This window comes from Panthera pardus, unplaced genomic scaffold (assembly GCF_024362965.1).
Source record: "Panthera pardus isolate Hobbes unplaced genomic scaffold, ASM2436296v1 HiC_scaffold_24, whole genome shotgun sequence".
Lineage (NCBI taxonomy): Eukaryota > Metazoa > Chordata > Mammalia > Carnivora > Felidae > Panthera > Panthera pardus.
In genome coordinates this window covers 73,136,377-73,155,014 of record NW_026526810.1, presented here as the reverse complement: position 1 = coordinate 73,155,014, position 18,638 = coordinate 73,136,377, and the positions used below count along the sequence as shown (strand labels likewise).

The 18,638-nt window shown below is 33.1% G+C and overlaps 1 protein-coding gene across 4 annotated transcripts in view; it reads left to right on the top strand.

Moving 5' to 3' along the window:
• Positions 1 to 18,638, top strand: part of STRN3 (striatin 3) — a 104,818-nt gene that overhangs the window by 60,833 nt on the left and 25,347 nt on the right. For 2 of the 4 annotated variants that reach the window (XM_053889329.1, XM_019428059.2), the window contains exons 6-8: positions 1,267 to 1,396; positions 3,846 to 3,987; positions 9,032 to 9,142. In XM_053889329.1, the coding sequence (XP_053745304.1) occupies positions 1,267 to 1,396; positions 3,846 to 3,987; positions 9,032 to 9,142 (383 nt within the window). Of the gene's footprint in view, positions 1 to 1,266; positions 1,397 to 3,845; positions 3,988 to 9,031; positions 9,147 to 18,638 lie in introns of all 4 variants that reach the window. The other 2 variants (XM_053889331.1, XM_053889330.1) reach the window with 2 other exon arrangements.

The window sequence follows — 18,638 nt, the reverse complement described above, 5'->3', positions numbered from 1 at the left end:
TCTGTCTCAAAAATAAATAAACGTTAAAAAAATTTTTTTTTTTTAAATAAAAAAAAATAGTCTGAATGATATTGTATCCTTAGAAACAATCAGGAGGAAAAAAAAACTCCAAATTTTAGATTATTCTTTTTGGTACCCAAAGATCATCTAGTTCAACCCAAACAGTTTACAGGTAAAGAAACTGAGGCTAAAAGGTTTAAGTGACTTGGCCAAATTCAGTCATGTAGTTAATGGAAGAACAGAGACTTTTATTGTGAGAGGCTGTGTTGAGCTGTAATTTCCACCATTCTCTTGCTGTGTTGTTAGACATTTAAACAGCTTTTTAAAAACTTCTTTTGTAAATAGAAGAGGAACTCAGATTATAGCTTAAAAAATGAGTTTGTAGGTAGATAAAAATAAATTATCACTATTACCTAGTACACAAATGGTTCTGAAAGACTTGAAAGTATTTCTTTAGTATATTAAAAATCCTGTTTTCTAGGTAAGAATATCTGTGAAATGGATTGGAATATCTATGTCTGATTTACCCCATAACTTTAAATCTGGGCAGGTTTTAGTCTTCAAATATTTGGGCCAAACTACAAGAGGTTGTAAAACTTTAAGAAATGCTAAGTTTAGGGGCACCTGGCTGGCTCAGTCAGTAGAGCATGTGACTCTTAGGGTTGTGAGTTCAAACCCCATGTTGGGCATGGAGCTTACTTAAAAAAAGAAAAAGAAAAAAATGCTAAGTTTAAGTTGCTTGCTTGTGATGGCTTTATTTTGAGAAATAATAGCACATTTGAGTGTCTATCACTATGTGATTTTATTTTGATACAGTAATTACTCAAAAATATTTTGGACAGTAAACATTGGAAAAACTTAATCACTTTTACTTGAGCCAGAAAACAATCTTTTCTTGGGTAGAGTACTTAGGCGTTACATTATAAGTAGGTTATCATTTGAATCTTTATACTACTTTCCTTCCTTTTATTTTTTTAAAATTTATGAGAAAGAGCACAAGCAGGGGAGAGGCAGAGAGAGAGAGAGAGGGAGACACAGAACCTGAAGCAGGCTCCAGGGTCCAAGCTGTCAGTGCATAGCCCAACCCAGGGCTCAAGCTCACGAATTGTAAGATCATGATCTGAGCCAAAGTTGGACACTTAACTGACTGAGCCACCCAGGGGCCCCTCTATACTATTTTCAAGTACTGTTTTAAAATAGGAACCAGAAAGAAATGTTAGAATTAACCATTGGAATATCTGGATTCATCTTTTTCCCCTTTGACAGGCCTTCTGGTGATGTTCTTGAGACATTCAATTTTTTAGAAAATGCTGATGACAGTGATGAAGAAGAGGAAAATGACATGATTGAAGGCATCCCAGAAGGAAAAGATAAACATCGGATGAATAAACACAAAGTAGGAACTCATTTTTTAATTTTTATTAGCTAATACACACACTGTGGCTGTGGGAGGGCAAGTCCTGATCCCTCAAAAGCCAGAGGTGGGCCATCTGCTCTCACTCTCTCTCCCTCACAGCAGGGCTTTCATTCTGCACAAGCAGATTCAGAACTACTCACCCTTGTTTCTCTCCGTATGCCTGGCTTCCCAGGAGCCTGCAGCTGAGATGCCCAAGTGAGGATGGGTCAGTTAGTTGCAAATTCCCAAAGCTTCCTAGGAGAGCCTGGAGATGTGGAGGTGGGGCCTCAAGAAGGGGTGGCTCCCCAATCCGATATGGACGTCGCCCTCAGCCCTGGGTGGAACAAGATTATTTACACTGTACTGTCACAGTGTTTTTGCACTTTTCAGATGTTCTAGATAGTACATATTGTATCTTGGTAGTACATATTACTTTGTTTACGTATTTGAGATACAGAAAGGCTAAAAACTTGAGAATATATATTTGGAATACAACATTAAGGAGCTTTGTGTGCACTCCACTGGGTCATCAGTCCTAGTACCTACCTGATACAGTGTCTATGTTTGCTACTTTATTTTCCCAATTTGATACACACCTTATGATGTTTTGGTATTTTGAGATGAACTCTGAGTACAAAGCTGTACCATAAAACAGGATGTCAGTTGTTGGTGTGACTGGACGTACTTGCATCAATAAAAGAACATGTTGCTCCCCTTGAAAAAAAAAAAATCTATTCTATTTGGAATAGAAATTTTCAAGATGTCTTAAGTTACATTAGAGTGATTGATCATTTTTTATTTTATCATATCACATGCAAGTTTTATATATAGTCAGCTGTTACTATTACCCACATGTAGTAGAAATTATTATTTGGTGTATCATTCACTAACTAGCCATAAAGGGTCTGTTTTTATAGAGCTAGTTGGTGGTTTGAAACTTTAAAAAAAATAACCAGGAACCCTCTCTCCACTGCTGCTACAGTTAATAGTCACTGCTGAAGTCTGACTCTTCATGTGCAGTAAAACACATGGTAAATTAACTCAAGTTACAGTGGGGATACTCCCACTCTGGATGAGGGAGTAAACTGTGGATTGTAAATATGTGTGTTCACATTCTTGTTTTTTGGTAAAGATTAATAAAAATTTACTTTTGCTTGTAACCTAGAAAACTGGATTATCTATTTGATCAGTGATGTGATTTAACTATAAATATAAGCAAATTAGACGATCCATTTTTGAATTATCATAGTAGTATATATTTTTTTAATGCTTATTTATTTTTGAGAGAGGGAGAGAGCATGAGCAGGGAAGGGGCAGAGGGAGAGAGAGAGAATCCCAAGCAGGCTTCACACTTAGAGAGCCCAGCACAGGGCTCTGTCTGAACTGTGAGACCTGAGCCTAAGTCAAGAGTCAGACACTTAATTGACTGAGCCACCCAGTCACCCTGAGAATACTTCAAGTATGTTAAAAAAAAAAAAAAAGTGGATAGGTTAAGTTTTGGTTCCTTGGGATATTAAGTAATGTGGGGAAAATGCCAGCTTTCCTCAAAAAAAGTTGCCACACTGTAATTGCAGTTCTCAGTGTTTCTGTCACATTTCATGTGTGTAACACGGGTGAATAGAGATTTTGATCCTTTCCCTTTTTTCGTTTTGTTTGTTTTTTTCCCCCTGGGATGCATAGCACTGTTATTATCACAGCTATTGACCTAAGATCAGTTAATATCCTTCTTAGCTATGCCATATCCCTGTGAATAATAGAATCTGTAGGCACTTCTCAGTGAGTGAAATCAGTTCAACACAGTGTATCAGAATATAAGTGATTGCATGGGTCTATAAATAGGGTAATTGTGAATCTTATAATTAAAGAATTTAAATATTCTTGCTTAGTATTTTAACGATTTTGTACTACCACATTACTTGCATCGCATCTTAACCGTAATCTTCACATGGTGCTGTTAACCATTTATATAGGGTACAATCTATGATTGGTGAACTACATGGAAAAACTAAAATTTTGTGTATTTAAGTAATTTAAAAATGGGAGTATAAATATAAAGTTAATGGTGTTACTCATATGTGGAATTTGAGAAACTTAACAAGACCATGGGGGGGAAGGTAAGGGAGAAAAGTAGTTACAAACAGAGAGGGAGGGAGGCAAACCATAAGAGACTCTTAAATACAGAGAACAAACTGAGGGTTGATGGGTAGGGAGGGGAATGGGTGATGGGCATTGAGGAGGGCACTTGTTGGAATGAGCACTGGGTGTTGTATGGAAGCGTTGAATCACGGGAATCTACCCCCAGAACCAAGAGCACACTGTACATACTGTATGTTAGCCAATTTGACAATAAATTATATTAAAAAAATAAAGTTAATGCTGTTAAAAACATATAAAGGACCCCTTTAAAATCTAGGATAAAAATAATTTTTGGCTTATGTTCCATTTACAGATAGGTAATGAAGGTTTAGCTGCTGACCTAACTGATGATCCTGATACTGAGGAAGCACTGAAAGAATTTGATTTTTTAGTGACTGCTGAAGATGGTGAAGGAGCTGGAGAAGCACGGAGTTCGGGGGATGGCACAGAATGGGGTAAGTTGATAAAAAAAAATATGGGGGTGGGATAATATCTAGCCCTTAAAGATATATTACTATTAAATATTATATGTGGAATGTGAGTATTTGAATGTATGGTAGCAGTTAAGCAAGAGCAAGGAGAAGTGGTAGTGAATAATTTCAGGGTGTTCTGCACCAATTTATTTAGGTTTGGTGACAAAATTATGTTTAATATATACTTTTTGGTAGATTTTGATTTTTGAAGCTTATTGATTTAAAGGTGAAATAAATTCAGTTCCTTTCTTTTTAGCAGATTAAAAAAAACCATGCATGTATATACTTTTAAACATTCCCATTATTTAATTTGGCAATGTATCTAGGTTTAAAGAAGACTTAACTCTTTTTGTTATGCCTATATAATATTATCTGACTTATTGCTAGAAAGTAATAAAGCTACTAATCCTTAATTATAGCTTTGTGTTGAACAAGGTTTAGTGAAGGTATTAAACTTTATTACATACAATATTTAGTATGCATATATTAGGGCCTAGCCTTTGGGAATGATATGTAATGCTAATAATAATTCAGCCATAACTGAAAGAAAAGATTTCTATTTATACAGGGTTGAAAACCTCATTAGAAAGTAAAATAAAAGTGTAAAAATTATATTAAGATAATAACCTGAGGTCCAGTATGTTGTTCATTTAATCAGCTTTTAATACAAGCATGTTATCTGGCAGGTAGAACACACATTGTGTTTACAGAGCTTTATTGGAAAAGGTTACTGTGTACGTTAATGCATATTTCAAACACCAAAGTTGCTTAGCTATTTGCAGGAGGAATTAGCACTAAATACTTAAAAACTACTTTGGTGATGGGAAACACGTTATTAAAAATGCTGTATTTATATATTGAACCAATATTGCTAATAGAAGAAATAAAATTTCATAGGTAAGATAATTGTTAACTATCCAGATAACAATTTCAAGCGCTTAAAAATCTGGATTTTGTTGCCAGCTTTCTTACTGTTTATAATTCTCAAGCATTGTTTCAGACCTTCACTTACCTCTTCTTCTAAGTGGGAAGAGAAGAGGCACATTAGTTGAAAATAAGAAAAAACTTCAGAATTACTTTATAGTCTTTGATTATACATTTCTGTACTTACTTGAAAATAGCTATATTCTAGTTTACTTTTCTTAAGAATTAGCCTTGCTCAGGAGACATGGTAAAAGTATTAAAGTTTTTGTTAAGCTTCTTTGTGCAACCCATTCAAGTGTTGGAGATACCAATTTTTTTTTTTTTTCTAGTAGTTTCTAAAGTACTGGGGTTTTTTCGCAGGTTATTTTATAATTATATAAATACGTTTATATTATATATATATAATTATTTTATAACATGTATATTTCAGGTTTAGAACCCACAGACACATGAAGAAGAAATTAAAAATTACCTATAATGCCACTATGTAGAGAGAATCATGGTTAACATTTATATATGTATATTTATTTTTATTTAACAAAGGATTTTGCTGAGTGCTGATTTATAACCCACACTTTTCACTTAATAAATTGTTCTTCTGCAACAGCAGTTTTAATAGCTTCATAATATTTTGTCAATATGTTCCATTATTTAATTGGGGTTTTACTGAGGAATATTTAGATTATTTTCATTAAAGATAACAATCAGTTTTCGAAGATCTGTATAGCTAAATCTTGGCACATCATCATTCCTGCTTTCTTCACCTAAAATTGCTGGAAGTTTATTAGTCAAAAACATACAAAAATTTGGGGAATTTAATTTGTATAAAATGGCATTATTTCTTTAATAATGAAGTACCATATTGTTTACAGTTGATGGTCCTTCTTTCCAAAGACTTTTGCAGTTTGAGGAGCAGGCCTAAATAGTGAATGATAACTATAAAATGTTATTTACTTTTACTATTAATATTTGAGTGACCTGAATCTCTGTGTAAATGGAAGTAACTGAAAGTTTCTTCCTTACAGATGAGACTGAAACATCTTTAAAACATTTTAAGTTCTTTAGAAGGAAAGAACAAAATGGTTTAGGCAGTTTCTTTCATTAACAAATGAAAACTGTCAAAGGATCTTTGCAGTGTTTCTGAATTTATCTTTTCTACTCAACAGGTTTTATATTCAGTTTTTCTAAAACAAAGAGGATGGATATACAGACATAACGTTTATTTAACTCATTTGCTTAAATTTGAATTTACTTAAATGGGAAGGTGGTGGTTTTGAGATTTAAATTATTGGGTAAAGGCAATTTTTTGGTATTTTTTTGGTTTGTTTTTAATAAGTAATGTATCCTAATGAAACATAACCCAATACATACCCACAGTGGATAATATGTTACTTTGTATGTCAGAAATCTGCTCAGATATATCAAATTTTGAAACCTTTTATCATGTAAAACTGCTGCTTTTAAGAGAGCTTTTAAATCCTATTTTTTTCTCTTACCTACATTTGTAGTCTGAGTTTAATTTTGGTAGTTTTTAGTTTTTCTGCTAATCAAAAATGTTAGTGGGCTTTCTAAATTTGCTGTTTCTCTCATGGAGACTCAGCATTTTGAGCATGTTTGGTTTTTTTTTCCTCCAACTTGAAACTGTGATTTGTGGAAATGTATAAACTAAAAAAAAAATAATTAGTATCTGAATGTTTATATTTAAATATAATAGATAATTAAAGTATTGAATATATGCATAAAGTTGGTTATATTTTTATGTTACATTAAGTAGATTTATATAATTCCTCTACTTTGATAGTTAGCATTACCATAGAAGAATTTTATGTTTTTGTGGTTTTGAGTTGTTATGGGTCATTTTTTTGTGTGTGCATATTTGTGTTTCCTTTTAAACAAAAAAGTTCCCGTAACTGATTCAACCTCATTTCTTGGTATTTTTCCCCCCTAGATTTTTAAAAAACAGAATTAATATGTAGAAGATTATGCTGCCTCTTCCTTTTTGCTCTTAACTATTTCTTAAAAGCAATATCAAATCAGCTGTTACTTACCAGGCAAGTTTCAGGATGTTTTCTGAGCACATATGCATTCACCAGCCTGTTCGTTGCACTGCCTTGAGTTAACCTTTGTTTTCTAGACTTTAGGTTATCTTGCAAGTAATACTTGTTTTTTTCCTTAGACTTACCCGTTTATTTTCTTTTGCTTTTTTACTCCAGTACCCTTTGCTACTTTAATTACAGTTACTCACAGCTTTATTTTTTCTACAGAGGTCTTTGAAAACCTGGCTATCTTACTAAAATTTTAGATCCTATGGAATTACTTACCACTTAAGATTTTTTTTTTGTTTGCTTCTGTAGGTTTAAAATGTGTCCATTTGGCTTACTTTAAGTGGTCATTTTTAAAAGTAATTAATTGCTTCATTAAGATGAGTGCAAATGATTAATTCTTCATATCACTTTTTTTTTTTTTTGGAGTCTTCAGTAAGTGCACAGAAGGACTTCTCATACAGCACAGTTTTCTGTAAACTTCATGATTAGAGTACACGAAAAGTGAATTTTCTGTTTAAATCAGTATTACTACATTATTACAAACAGTATTAAAATTTGCAGATTTGACAAATAATCTTACGTGTAAATTTCAGTCTCGAGCAACCTACTTTTAAGTAATTCAAGTTGGCAAATTAACTTAAAGTTTTGGATTAATCTTTTTATATACTGACTACCTAAGATTATAGGTATATCCATAAGGGAGAAAGTGATAATAATTGTAGTAGGAAAGGCCCAAGGTACAGTAAGTAATTGAATTTGTATGTGTCATTCAAATAGAGTTTCTTTTACTTACTAGATATAGCAATCTATAAAAGGGGAGGAAAAAGGCTATTTAATGTCCACTGAATTTGGATTAAGTCAGTGAGGCCCAGGCAGTTTATAAGACTTGTGAGCTAAAATAATGAGTTACCAAAAATGTAACAAGTGTTTTTTCCCTAAAATCTTACTATTTTGTCAGTCTTGATTGACTTAGCCTATATGTTTTGGTATAATTTTTATTTAGTGACATGCTTATATAAATTCCTGGTTGTTACTCTTTTACAGAGTGTTAAACTTCCTAATAACGAGGCTGTTTTAGAACTAAACACATGAAGGAAAAGCCCATAATACTTAAAAGGAATTCTAATAGACTTACGTTTATTCTGCTTCTTTTTAATGCTGTTTCTTCTAGATTACCATAGAGTAAAATTTTTGCAGGCACAAGTATCTACTTAAAATAAATACAGATTTGTGATTCAGCTAAAATAGCTGAAGTTTCATCTTTAGCAGATGTACAGCAATGTATGTTTTCACTTTTCCATGCTTGTCACTGCTTTTATCTTACCCTAAAAAAAAATCAGCCCTAAAAAAATTCTTCAGTGGAATTTGAGTTTTGTTTTTTTGTTTTTTTTTGCTAATCTTAGTTGTAGACCAATGGAAGAAGGTAATGAGATATGGAACTATTTGGGTGGGGTGGGGGCCAAGGTGGGCTTCTCTGAATGCTTTGTATGTATTATTTGAGACATTGTATTTTGGAACTATATGTATGTATTATATTGGACTAGAATGCCTCTCCATTAGTATAGTTATCCCGTGCATGCAGAATCAGTGTGACAGAAGGTGCATGAGTATTTTCATCAATAAAATGGCACTGACCTTTCCAGCTTGCACTCTTATGAATAGTTCGCATGTAATTCATTCATTTGCTTTTATGATGCTGGCTGAATAATTTTTATTAACATTTTTATAAAGATGCAGTGATCTATTTTGTATAATGTTAGTTTTCTAATATAAGTCCGTTGAATATTAGTCATTGAAAGAATAATAACCTTCAAATTTGTGATTCATAGAAATGAAGCACCATTTAACTGTTAGTATTAACTGTATAGAAACTTGTGAGATGGGCTTTTAGAGTTTGAGCTGTGAATACCAAAACTGAAACTGCACCTTTAAAGTATTTTGGGTATATGCTGTTAGTACATTTTTATTATGATTATGTAAAGCTATAACAGTTAACTGCCAACAGCTTGCATTGCCAACTGCTGATTTTTTTTCTTTTAATAATATGCTGCATGTAGATAAAGATGACCTCTCCCCACCTACTGAGGTTTGGGATGTAGACCAGGGGCTAATAAGTAAACTGAAGGAACAGTACAAGAAGGAACGAAAGGGGAAGAAAGGGGTGAAGAGTAAGTGCAGATTCTATTATAATTTTTGTATACCAATCTTTGAGAAAAAAAAATTCTTCAACTCTGTGTTTTTTTTGTTTTTGTGTACTGGGCAACTAACTTTAAATTTTGTTGTATAATTAAAATTTATTTGAATATAATTTAGGATGTGTTATTAAATGCAAAATCATTTCAAATATGTTATTGAGGATGAAGGAAAGATTTCAAGGAAGGGTTTTTTGTTTTTGTTTTTTTAAGCTTTAAAAAGTTTACCAAATTGTAAGGAGTATTGGCCTTGGAATTAAAAGTAATAAAAATTTGTTCAGAAGGGAGAAAGTATAAATTTCCTTATTTTTTTAAGTAGGATGTTACAGCTGTAATCAGCTCGTATCTAGGTTACATCTTTTAGTTTGGGAATCCTTAAATTTAGTAAATTCAAAAGACCTTTCCATTGTTACTGCTTTCTGGCCTTAATCCAACAGCAAACCAGGACGCAGCAGAAAAATCTCTCAGGTAATATTTTCTTGACTTCTGTAGCAGAAGGCCACAAGAAAGGTTTGTTTGGTCAGTGAGTGAGGAACATTTGGTACCTCATAGTATTTTTCACTGTATTGTGTCCAACCACTGTACTATAAAAGTATAAATTTAGCTACAGCACCTCTCAAAGAAATCATTCATTTCCATTTTATGAATCAAACTTTAAGAACAGCCACATGAACGACATCTTCAGACCTTTGAGTATTAAATGAAGACACTTGAAACTTACTTTGGGGAAACTTTTTTGACTATGTCAAGGACAAAGTGAATAGCAAAGACTAAAACCATATAGGCATTCTGTCATATTCCTTTCTGTGGAACAGATAGATTAGTTTATAAAATAGCGAGTGTAGTGGAAATGGGTATAAGTTTTTTTCAGTAAAACTCTTTTAAATGGTTTAATTTATTGTGGAAGCTAATAAATGTGTTTTGGGGACTTTATCTGTTACACAATTTTCTTTTATAACATTATGCTAATTTGTTATGCATGTGAATGAAAACTGTTCTATAAGAAGTTTCAGATTATTCAGTGAACTGCTTTTTGTATTTAAATAATTTAGTGCTGGGTAGGGGCTGTGTTCAGCTCTAACATCACTTGCCTATATAATTTAAGCATGTGTAGTATGAAATACTTTTCACATGACGACTATTGTAATACAGACACCATGACATTAGAATTTTGGGATTTAGGTCTTTTTTTTAATGAAATGAAGTAGTTTAATATTAGATTACTTATTTATAATGTATGTTTTTCATGAACTGACTCATCTGCTGAAGGTTTCTTTCCAAAATGTTAGATAATGTTGCTTTAATTTAAAATAAATACACTTTTTTTCCCTGCTGTCATTAGATCTATACCTTTTTCAGGTTTAGAAAGAAGATAGAAGTTAATTTAAGGTCTCTTTTAGTTGTAGGCTTTAACTGTTTCTAAAAAATGGTTTTATGTTTTTAAAATATGTTTACTTATTTAAGAAGTATTAGAAACAAATGAACTGAAACTAAAATTCAAAACCCCCATAAAATTTTAATTTAATTAACTTTTAAAACTAGGATATATTATGAACAGTTTTGTTATTTGTCTATGTAGTTGACACTTCATAGAAGACATCATTTCATGTCAGTAAATGTTCCCGCTGTATAACATGTTTTCATTTGTTTTTTAACCAAAAAAAAGTACCCTGTTGTCAAATATAAGATTGGAGAACTATGTGAAGTAGACAAAAGGGGGTTGCTGTGATTAAATCAGGAGCTGGGGCCCACAGAGCCATCATGCCTGAGGCTCTCATGTCTCAATACTGTTTCATTATCTAGATATGTGCTGTATTATTTAGCCAGGTCCTTTTAATTTTGATTTTATGTTGTTTTTTTCAAAAAAGGAACTTTGTTTATATAACCATAAAAATAACACATGATTGTTATTCAGACAGTATAAGAAGTATAATATATAGAAATAAAAAGAAAAAATGAAAAACACCCGCAGACTTATTACCTAGAGATTAATATTTAGCAATCTATCTTTCCATGTTTTTCTAAGTATCTTTTTTTTTCATTTTTCAACAAGAATATCATTAAATTGTTTTTAAGTCATTTTTTCTTAATGCTTCACAGTCCTGTGAATGAAATACAATTTTAGTGGTTCCATAGTATTGTATTTTGTAGATTTAACCTGGCATCCATTAGTTAGACCTTCAGATTATTTCTCATTTTTAATGTTTTTATAAATGTCAAGTTACCTATATAAAGAGAAAGATATAAAGGTGAGGTTTCCAGCAAAATGTCTTAGTAACGAATTAGGAGATAATGTGTTTGTTTTTGCACTTTTCTGTGAATTTAAATTAAATCTTTTTGTTCTTGAATGTAGAGTTCAATGTGAGCATATTGGCTCTGAATCCCTGATATGAAGATAAAACTTAATGGGGGAAAAAAAACCTCCTTTTTATTTATTTTTTTAATGTTTATTGATTTTTGAAAGAGAGAGACAGTGTGAGCTGGGTAGGGGAAGAGAGGGAGGGAGACACAGAATCTGAAGCAGACTCCAGGCTCTGAGTTGTCAGCACAGAGACCAGTGCGGGGCTCGAACTCAGGAACTGTAAGATCATTACCTGAGCCAAAGTCAGACACTTAACCAACTAGGCTCCCCTACTTTTTAAATTGATGTATCATAACTTCTAATGTCTTAATCTAGGTAGATCATCATATGAATACAAAGATTAATTTTATGTGCAAAGGATAATTCATGAATTTTCTTATTCTTTTTAGCTATCTTTGTTGGATTTTATTCTGCTATTTTATCAGATATAGCTTTGTAAAAGGTAGAATAATTCATAAACTGAAATCTTTTGACTTCTTTATTTCCTTTATCCCAAAATGTGAGTGAATTAGACCCACTGGACCATAGCACTACGTTTCTACAGATTTTTAGAGGGAAGAAAATTATTTGCTAATTTTAGCACATACATTCAGCAGATGTAATCCAACCTAAATGCATTTTTTTTAATGAAAAAAAAAAAGGTGAGCGTATCAACTTTTTAACTTTGTAAAAAGATTCAACCATGATTTGACTCTTAATTGGAAAGAATTCTAAAATCCAAAGCTAAGAAACGAATGCGTGTCTTCTAACTTGTCTACTCCACTCTACCCTTTTCTTTCCACCTGAGGCAAAAGAAAATGACTTAAAAGTGACAGTTTTGCCTTAGATTGTAGATATAATTCAGTATTAATTTCATGTCATGCTAAGTGAGATATACTTAGGAGATACACTTTATCTGTTAATACTTTTTTTTAATAAAAAAATTTTTTTTAATGTTTATTTATTTTTGAGAGAGAGAGAGAGCATGAATGGGGAGGGGCAGAGAGGGAGACAAAGAATCTGAAACAGGCTCCAGGCTCTAGGCTCTGAGCTGTCAGTACAGAGCCTGACGGGGGCTCGAACTCACGGACAGTGTGATCATGACCTGAGCTGAAGTTGGATGTTCAACCGACTGAGCCACCCAGGCGCCCCTATCTGTTAATACTTCTAAAAGCAAAGATCATGAAACTAAAGAGACTTGATGCAGTTATTTTGCTCTCTGACTTCCTAAGTGTTAAGCTTCCTTTTCTTTTTAACTTTTTATTTTGACATAATTTAATACTTAAGGGAAAGTGCTATTGCAAGAAAAGTGCAAAGAATTCCATGTAATTTTCACCCAGGTTCCCCACATGTCAATATTTTACCACATTGCTTTATTCTTTCCTCTCTATAAATACATGCATTTATTATTATGAACAGTTCAGAAAACAGGTTGTAACCGTGCTGTTCCTTAAATGCTTTAACATATGTTACCTGACCACAGAAACATTACCTAAGTGACCACAGTGCAGTGATGAAAATCAGGAAATTAATTGATGTAGTACTGTTATCTGCCCTACAACTCAGTTTTCTTTTATTCTTTAATAATTTCTTAAGTGTTCTATAGTTGGCAAAGGGAGTCAAGGGGAAGGATCTAAATTAATTGTGTTAATATTTTGGTCTGGTATGATTTTTCTAGAAAAATTTTTGATGGTCTCCATTTTACTGTATTTCATACCTCAGTAAGAATGTGTAAGTAACAAAAATCAGAGTGTAGCATCTAGATTAAGTGTGAAGCATCTGAGGGGCACCTGGGTGGCTCAGTCGGTTAAGCATCTGACTTTAGCTCAGGTCATGATCTCACGGTTAGTGGGTTCAAGCTCTGCATCAGGCTCTGTGCTGACAGCTCATAGCCTGAAGCCTGCTTTGGATTCTGTATCTCTCTCTCTCTCTCTCTCTCTCTCTGCCCTTCCCCTGCTTATTACCTAGTTAAAAATGAATAAACACTAAAAAATAAAAATTAAAAAAAGTGTGAAGCATCTGAAACCTTTATTTACAATATGAGGGAGGAGTTAAAAATCTTTTAAGATTTCCTTCGATTTTTGTCTTTTTCAACGTGGAAAGTTTAAATTGTGGATTATGGTGTATTTTCTTTTGATAGATGCTTTTATTCTATGCCCTTTTGTTACTCCTGTGCTATTTAAGACCTTTAAAATTGAAGCTTATTAAAATTAGATTATTTCGTATCTTTTCTTCAAGCGATTTATAGGCTTTTCCCATTTCAAAGATTCACATTCTGAGAATACATATGTTTACAGTTCTGGTTCTTAGTGAATGAACTTAGTTTTCCTAATGAGTGTCATTTGTTCCAACTTTCCGGTCTTTTCAGTGTATAGAATATGATTTTCATTCCCCTTCTTTCCTAGTGTTAATTGAATTTCTGTACATCTTTTGATTTGATTGTCAGTACATTGGAAAAGGGAAGTCTTTATTTTTTTCAGTATTTTTATTTTTATTTATTTATTTTTTTTAATTTTTTTTTTTAACGTTTATTTTTGAGACGGAGAGAGACAAAGCATGAACGGGGGAGGGTCAGAGAGAGGGAGACACAGAATATGAAACAGGCTCCAGGCTCTGAGCTGTCAGCACAGAGCCCGACACGGGGCTCGAACTCACAGACCGCGAGATCGTGACCTGAGCCGAAGTCGGCCGCTTAACCGACTGAGCCACCCAGGCGCCCCTTCAGTATTTTTAAAATATAAATTATAAGTGAGTGTCCCTGGATTGTTTTCTCATTTTCATTTTTTTTACATTTCCTATGAGTGTTTGTCACTTGTTCTTCCAGATCCAAGATGACAAACCATCACCAGAAAATGTAATAATTTTGTCATCTGAATTTTGTCCAAATATCTGTATTTTGAACATTTTATCATTTAAGGAGAAATTATTCATTTGCAACAATAACATTTTGTAAGTGTTTCAAAACAACTTGGCACACACTATGAAATATCTTTGATATTTAAGCTGCTTCTGTCTAGAAGTATAGTATAAATTTGAAGAGCTCATAAAACAGTTCAGTATTCTCTTTTGCATCAAATCAGAGACAAAAAGCAGTTGTTTCATAGCAAAAGGGTGTGGTTGGTTTTATATTTCCTGCTTTAATTTCACATCTTTAAAACCAACCATTCACTTCATCAACTCAGATTTCTTTGTTTTTTGTCATCCCCCCCCCCCCTCCCGCCCTGACCCTGAGAAAATACCTTAACTAATTCATTTTGACAAGGGTCAGAAAGTATCAGATTGATACTCTTTAGAGCAGTACTCTTTTTAAAACTACAGAATCCCTTTGTGGCTAAACTAGTTGATTTTCCTTATAATTGTGATGTTATTTTTTTAAGATGATATTTTATCATGTGAAAACTTTATTCTAGCTAGAATAATAGAAAGTAAAACAGATCTAGTAAACATGATATAAATCCTTATTTAAAAATTTTATTTATTTATTAAAGAGAGAGAGCACGCGAGAGTCAGTGGGGGAGGGGTAGAGAAAGAGGGAGACACAGAATCTGAAGCAGGCTCCAGGCCCTGAGCTGTCAGCACAGAGCCCAGCCTGGGGCTTGAACTCACAAACCTTGAGATCATGACCTGAGTCGAAGTCAGATGCTTAACTGACTGAGCCACCCAGGTGCCCCAGCTAAATCCTTATTTTAAAATAAACTTAACTTTTCCAGATTGCCTACTAACGGTTGCTTTCACTTCAGAATATAAGTTTTGATAAACACAGGGTGCTTTTGAGAAAAGGAAATGTTAGATTCAGTTAAAAAAAAAAAAGTACTGTTTTATTTAGAATAATACAATCTATAGAAAGGTAAATTTCACACGTCCTGAATATGTGTGATTGAGAATATGTATAGGTTTAAAAACACTAACACAGCAGTCATCAGTCCATAGTTTGGCTTACATGTGGCATGATTAGTATGTGTTTCATTGTCCTGTAATCTGTTTAGAGGATTGTGATTTGTATAGATTTGATGGCCATGGTTTAGGAGGTAGGTGGGTTGTTTTCTAATTCATAGTAAAAAAATATGTTTTTCATGTTGTAAAGTTATTTTTCCTTCTGTGGAGTCCAATAGTAATTAAGAATCAGATTTTATTTAATAAATGCTTAATGAGTTTTCAATTAGGCCCTTGAATGTTTTTATAATGTGTATAGTATTGTTATACCTTTACAGTGTTCTCAATACTGCTAATTAGACTCAGATTTTTTACTTGAAATTGTATTTTGTTGCATTTATTATATTTAGGATCTCGGATAGATTTAGAAAGAGAATGAAGACACATTAAATTTGTATTTGAGGTGTATTCTACAAACTAGGGACTAAATAAGACTTATATCTGGTTATGAAATCTGCTTTGATCTTATAGCAATTTTTGAGAAACTAGAATTAAAGCAGTGTTCTTACATCTTCTCCTGAACTTGGCACTATGCCACAAAAAGACTAATGTTTGTAGTAAAAAAAAAAAAAAAAAAGAAAGTTATTACATAATTTGGGTTCTTCAGTTTAAATAATAACTTTCATGTTATCTCCTAATTTCCTTTCCTTCCACATTTTTCAGTCTGTGTATTCAGGAAGATTATGACTTCACATCTGTAATAAAATCCTTTCTCATCTTTATTGTTTTTGACGTTACCTTTCATGAAATTATCTGTAAGGTAATATCTAATAAAGTCAAATGTTATGGTACATACAAGTATAATAAGAATGAGCAGGGAAAGGTCAGCAAAGGCTTCATAGAGGAGATGGAACTGGTTTGAAAGAATGGGTAGAATTGTGATAGGTTGAAGTGCATGTTAGAGGATAGAACTTTGTGTGTGTGTGTGTGTGTGTGTGTGTGTGTCTAGGAAGTGTTTACACTTTCCTGAAGAATAGCTGAGGACAAAATATGGAAGAAATAAACTTTAGTGAATATTGATACATAGGGAAACTGCTTTGACTTGAAAATCAGGGAGATTGTTGTCATGGAGCATTAAAAGATAAATAAGATTGGATAGGAAAAATAGGAACAGATCATGAAGCACATGCAAGATGAAGGACAAGATTTCAGTTAGCTTTGATCCAAAGAATGTTGAAGTGCCACTTGTGGTTTCTGAGTAAAGGGTGATAATTGTGATAATTTTAGAAAATTCATTTGGCTATGGTATGCAAATTTGATTAAAGATAAATGGAGCTGGGAGGTAGGAAAACTAGGAAATCTATGGCAGTAATTGATAAGAGTGAAAGCTTTTATTAGAATAAAGTCAACAGAAAGAGGAGATTAATCTGAAGAATAATAAAGGAGAATTCTTTTTAAAAACAGCACCCCCACCCCATTTTAAAAGTTGAAGAAGAATTGTTAAAATGTAGTGTAGAAGTTTAGAAAAGAAACCAGACCAATGGTGGCGACACTCATAAATGGGAAAGTTACAAAGGAGAGCTATTTTGTGAGTAAGGATAACTAACTTTTTTTTTAATTATTAAACCTTTTTTTTATTAAATCTTTTTTTGTTTGTTGTGTTTTTCACATTACAGAGTGTGTGGGGAGGGGCAGAGGGAAAATGAGACCATCCCAAGCAGTCTCCATGCATGCCCTGGGCATGGAGCCCTGGGGCTTGATCCCACAACCCTGGGATCAGGACCCTAGCCGAAATCAAGAGTCAGACGCTCAACTGACTGAGCCACCCAGGTGCCCCTGGATAACATTTTTTTTTTTTTTTTCATGTTGAATTTAATTGATGGTTAGACATCCAGTTGGCAGTTTTTCATTTATTAGAGAATTTGCACTCACTTCAGTGTCACAGAGAAAATCCTCATCTAAATCTCCATGGTAATTATCTTAGAAAATTGAGACTATTTGACATATTGCATACCTCCATCCAGGAGTAGAGATACTTTTTAAGAAGTTAGGGATTACTGTTAAGCCAATAAATGTGTAAGATTTCACCAATTTACATTAAGTGTTAATACCTCACTGCGTAGCATTCTGTTAGGGAGGGATACACAGATGAATGATAATTCCTGTAGAGTTACTGATACTCTTTTTAAAAAATTTTTTTAAATGTTTATTCATTTTTGAGAGAGAGTGTGACAGAGATGAGAGAGAAAATGAGCAGGGCAGGGGCAGAGAGAGGGGGAGACACAGAATCTTAAGCAAGCTCCAGGCTCTGAGCTGTCAGCACAGAGCCTGACTTGGGGCTCGAACTTAGCAACTATGAGATCATGACCTGAGCCAAAGTCAGAGCCTTAACTGACTGAGCCGCCCAGGTGCCCTTAGAGTTACTAGTATTTTAATACCCATAGTGAAATTTAATAATTATACAGCTGTCCAGTCCATTAATGTAAATACAGGGTCATGATGTGTGACCTTGGGTTTGCCTGTTTTAATTGTTTTACTTGATATTAACTTATAATATTTTCTTTTGTTTTTCCAAATTATTTTTTTCTGACATTCTTGAAGCTATTTTCTTTCAAAATTATGAGAAACAGTTCTGTCATTTCTGAAGTTCAGAATTAAAAAGATCCCACAGTACTGCAGATGCTTTTGAGTTTTATATATTTTGGCCTGAATTTTCCAGGCTACAGCTGAAATTCTCCCCTTAAATTTACAGCCTATGACAGTGTTGACTTTTCATACTGAGAATCTCAGCTCATGGATAAATTAGGCTTTGCAAATTTGGGAAAATGAAGCAAATTTTTGAGAAAAATTGTGGTTAATTTGTTAATGACACATTTGTGTAAATATGGTAGGAAAATATTCACATAAACACCAGGGAAAGTTAATTGTAGCACTCTTATAAAAATCATGTGTACTTATTTCTTGGTTAACTTTTTAAGATAGTTAAATTGGAAAACAGTCATGTTTTATTCTGTGATTTGTTAAACTTTAATCTTAAATACCAAAATTTCCTTTTGTTTTAAGAGTACCTTCTGTGTCTTTGAGCTTACAGAACTTTGGTTGAGTGACCGAATACTCAGTTTTATACTTAGATATAAAACATAGTGAATATCTGTTTCTCTACAGAAATTGTGAATGTATTAAGTATTTAAATCTTTTTAATATTTCTGGAGGGATGGCTTGGAAAATTGAAGACATTTAATTATTTGAGATTTTTAT